Raw genomic sequence first — 5,071 nt, forward strand, 5'->3', positions numbered from 1 at the left:
CAAATCATTTTATTTCACACTGTCTGACAGTATTATCCTGTATCAGCTTGAATCTAATGTATATGATCTTCACAATCAGTGAAATATCTAAACCAAAGACTTCATGTTTTTTTTTTTTTTTAATTGCAGCACCATTCCATTAAATGGAAATATTTTAGAGTATCAATTTATACACACTTCCCTAAAATGCATCCTGACAGATTTAGTATCTTTGGAAACACTGGCATCTCCTCTAGAATTTAATTAACATTCTGTGGGTTTTAACTAAGTCTGGCTGCACAGCATGCGTCTGTAATGACTGTGAAAGTTGGTCTGAACTAGCAATGTTTAAAATAATTATCAAAAGCTTTAAAATAAAATAAGCCATAAAGACTCTCTTCAACTCAAAAGACTTGGATCTTTAATCCCACACAGAATCTTTGCAAGTTTTCTCTTTTGCCCCCAACCTTACTCGACTCCCCAGGACAGACTGCACATAATTCATCCTGTGTAGGCTGAGGTGATGTATTCTTTTCATGTACAGAGGAAGCGCAATATCCTGTTCCCGCACGGGCTCTAATACCATACTGAGGCAGACTGGCCCCCGGCCTCTCAGGGGCCCAAGTGCTCCTGAAACTAAAGCCACAGGCTCTCTGAGACTGTGATGTATGAGGTGTCTGTGCAGCGGACTCTTCCTGTTACAGTGTCAGTAAAAGAAGGAACTAATGGGGTCCCTTCTTTTGATGGCACTGGGGCGGACTGGTTCTCATTTTAGTGGCAAATATGTTCCCTGAGGCTCCTACACATTTATTGAACCAGCATTGTTGTGAAATTCAATAGCCTATTTCAAGTTTCTGTTATCCAAGGGAATACATTTTTCACAAAACTATTGGCTCTGGCGTCTATGTTAAATGATTTATGTGTGGCAGCAACTTGTCTTGAGGAGACTAGTGAAGGAAACAGATATTTTATGAACTGATTCCAAATCACTCAACAAACGTTACTTTCAACCTTTGTTGTTGCAAGTATTTTACAAGCCCTTCATGGTGCTGGTCCTAATTTAGACGAACGATTAGAAAGACTTTTGCTTGTGTTGCAACTTGCAAGAAACCGTTATCATTAAATCGTCTTTTTAGAAACATCACCTTTGGTTTGGTGAACTGTAACTGAGATTTTTATGGCAAGTGATGGTGCAAATATCTACACAAAAAAAAAACTGATCAAACCGTAAAGCAAACAAAATAAGGACATTCAAAATCAAAAGATCCCACAGCACCTGTCCGACAGGTTCCTGCAGCAGAGAAGCAACGCACACACACACACACACACACACACACACACACACACACACACACACACACACACACACACACACACACACACACACACACACACACACACACACACACACACCGGTGAGCAGGCAGTTGGAGGTCTACCTGTGTGACCCAGCAGCAGGCTGATGAGCCCTCCTCCTCTCTGCCACCGTCATTGGTTTCCCTGGAAGCCGTGAGAAACCAGTCAGACGTCCACTGCGCCTCCGGTTCCCTCGCTGTAGGATTCAGACGCTCACTGGAGGAATGCGTGGCAAAACACGGCGTTTATTTGTATTTTTAGAGAAAATAACTCTCCTTTAACAAGTGCAATTTCATTTCTAGCATGATAGCTCCCTTCTGGAGCCGACACAGGCGTTAAAGAATGTCTCACCAGCAGCGGATTGTACAGCTCTCCACCGCTTCGCTCGCCGTAGTCTTCGGCCCGGATGAGGAGAGTTTGCGCGCTGGCGGAGGGAAACTCAATGCCAATACAACGAGTGGACAGGAGATTTTTGCGGACTTTAAGGCGCAAAACTTGCGCAGTTTCTGGAATAAGAGACTCGCTAAGGCCATAGCTGAAGTGTACTTTCAGGGATGGATGGAAAATTTGGTGCTTTTCATTCAAGGGAACGCAAACAACTTGGAGGTGCTGAGAGAAGCGTGGATGCGCAGGGCTCTAAGGTCACCAAAGGGATTTATCATAAAAGCTGTCGGTATGTAACATCACTCATCTGTCATTGAACTATCACCAGTGATCAAATAAGTTTTATTGTGAAGTAACAATGAATGGTAGTAATACAACTGTATAGCACCCGAAGTCCAGAAAGTTACCAGAAACAATCCTGTTGGTGGCACAGGAAAAAACTGCTACCACAGTCACAACCAACATTTGTTTACCACACTGAGAGAAATGTGTGAAAGCCATAAACTCTGAACTGACAGGGTTTAACATCTTCCCTGCTTCTCTAGATTTTCATTGGCTACTAAATTCAGTTAGAGCTGATGCCAGAAAAATGTACCTAAAAGTTGTTGTGTTTTAGTGTCAACACAACAGTAGTTTATTTTGAGTGTGTCTTATCTTTAACTCTAGGTTTGGACAATTATAACCATAATTTTGTCAATCAGTGACTTGTTTCTTTGATGCAGAGGTATAAAACTCCCTCCCAAAACATTTTTTTTTTTTCTCATATATTTAGGACTTGATCGCTGGCATAGCCTAGCCTACCTGATTTTTCTCCATTCCTCTCATGCAAAACCTCCTTAAAAAATGGGCACCATATAAAAAAAAAAGAGACCACATTCTGTCGCTCTGGGCAGTGAAATGTTGCTTCAAACCATTTTAAACACAACAGGTGTGTGTTGCCTGAGAGGTGATATTCCTTAAATCTCTATTTCCCTAAATATGGTCTGCTGGGTTTGAGTGGAGTGCACGACCGATCAGCCTCGCGTTGTTGTCGACACAGTGATATGTTTACCAGCGCCTGTTAACATGGCATGTATACCTTGTAATTACTTCTAATTGCTCCCCTTCTGTGGCTCTCCTCCTCGGATGTGTTTTACAGCAGCATATCTGCACAGAAACAATGAATGGAAACCTTTATGCAGCCTCCTATAGCATGAGCTCATGGGCTGTAAATGCCTCACAGCACCGGCTGCTGGAGAAAATGATAACCTTGTGTGGCTTTTACTCCTAATGACAGTATTTTTAAAAGATGCACCAGATTATTAAAAAAAAAAAAAAAAAAAAAAATCTTACTTTACAAAGGAAGATATTGCACTCTAGGTTGTAGCAAATACACATGTGGGAACTGATTTCATGTTTCTGCTACAAAGCACCACCTTCCACTCCAAAAAGGACACAATTATCACATGAAATTCAAAATTAAGCAGGATGTAGTAGTGTCAGAGGTAGGTTTTTTCAAGTGTTGAGAAGATGGTTGAGCTGCAGCAGGTTCCTTTTGGTTCACTGGAAACCGTGTCCCAGCAGCACACACATTGGCTCTGAGTTCCCATTTGGTCCAGCTGTCTTGCCTCTCTTCCAGGATCTGTCTTTCCAATAATGAGCCTCTCTTTGTTTGAGTGTTATTTTGTCTGGATGCTGTGTCTAGTCTACCTGCTGACCTTGTGTCAATCCGTCAGCTCAGCCAGATTAAGCAGTGCACAGACAAGTAAAGGGAGGAATGTGATGTTATGTGAAGGGGAGGACGAGACCACACAAGGGGAGACTTGGGAGGGTGTGGAGCAGCGGAGGAGGGGGAAGGTGGAGGCTGACATGCCATCCCGCTGTGAGACAGTTTCACAAACAAACACCGTATGAGCCAAAGGTGACGCCAGGCTTATTGCTATGGGCAGCGTCGGCACTAAGGTGCACACAGATATGCATGAGCTCAATGCAAGGCAGGCATTGATACCTCAACAGACTCCTCATGTTAGAGCTTTACACCAGAATTGTAAGGAAACAGGTCTGTGTGTGGACATGTCACCTCCTTCTCCTCCTTAACAAATCCTTTGCTTCACACCGCAGCAATTTGTATGGAAATCAGTGCTGGCAGACTGTCAGAGTCTGTTTTACTGCCTTCTCACTGAGAACTGGTCAGCAGTGAATCACGGTGCGACTGGCTGCCGACCGCCGCTGATTCTCGGTTACTCAGGATTAATGTCCCACCGTTTCATGGCCAGGGAGTGACTGTGGAAGTCAGACTCCTAGATTGATATCAGGCATGGACTTAAAGGCCTTGACATTGTCCTGATATAAATATGTCAGGTAGAAAAGCGAAATGTTATGAGTTATGGGCTACAGTGAGTTTCAGACAGCCCTATTTCATTTCCCAGGTCAGAGCAAGGTTGAGACGTGACTTTACTGACGTGAGGTTTTTTGAAGGGAAGTAAAGGAACATAGTTTAGAAGATTTTTAGTTTAGCTTATTAGTTTAATGTTAAATAAAGAAGCATAGATGTAAAACAAAGCTTCCAGGCAAACAGAAACAATACACTTTGATTAATTTGTGCTACTTCCTCATTGGTCCTGTCTGGTTATCAGTGCTAATAGCCTAAGTGAAGACAGATTGTTCTGTGGGCCGACCGACCACCTCGGGCCTCTTCTGAGGGGAGAATATGCAGAAGAATGAGGTGTGTGGGAGGTGGGGAGGGTTGATAGAGGAAGGGGATCGTGGTGAGGTTAGGCCGAGGTAAACAGACAGGGTGAGGAGTTAGTATGAACAGGCTTCGTTGTTATCCTTGTGGGAATGGGCCCCACTGGTACTGGGGTCGACCACTCTGCTTCAACTCATTAACTTGTTTCTCATTCTTTACGCTAAATTATCTCTTCATCCATTTCCAGCACAAAGTCATTTCATTACCGCTCAGTGTGTATAGAGTCGACATCCTTCTTGCTGAGAGAATTGACATTCAGGATGTTTACAATTACACTGTAACCTGTATACTCTAAATAATTAGAGACATGAGAGTGGTATTGATCTTCTTATCCAACTTGAAAGAGAATAAAAGTAATTCGGAAAATGTCAAACTATTCCTTAATCAGATATGAACTGAATTGTTATTGTATATGAAAATGCACTAATCACTCATCATCAGTCTTTTAAAAAAGGCTCAACAATGTCGAATTCCTGACCCGATTGTTTTGTTACATAATGACGACTCTAAATGACACCTGCTTGGGAGACAGAGGAAAATTTGGCTAGCCGGTGTTCTGACGATCTATGCTGCCTTGTCGAAAAATGCTACCGTAGCGTAAATCGATAGTAGAGTCTATCGAGT

At 42.7% G+C, this 5,071-nt stretch overlaps 1 protein-coding gene across 1 annotated transcript in view; it reads left to right on the forward strand.

Moving 5' to 3' along the window:
- The first annotated feature begins 1,422 nt into the window (after positions 1–1,422).
- stox1 (storkhead box 1) overlaps positions 1,423–5,071 on the forward strand; it is a 20,430-nt gene continuing 16,781 nt past the window's right edge. Inside the window, exon 1 of the mRNA XM_028603279.1 lies at positions 1,423–2,008. Coding sequence (XP_028459080.1) covers positions 1,678–2,008 — 331 coding nt within the window. The 5' untranslated portion in view covers positions 1,423–1,677. The remainder of the gene's footprint in view (positions 2,009–5,071) is intronic.

The sequence above is a fragment of the Perca flavescens genome, chromosome 17, assembly GCF_004354835.1.
Source record: "Perca flavescens isolate YP-PL-M2 chromosome 17, PFLA_1.0, whole genome shotgun sequence".
In the NCBI taxonomy this organism is placed as follows: Eukaryota; Metazoa; Chordata; class Actinopteri; order Perciformes; family Percidae; genus Perca; species Perca flavescens.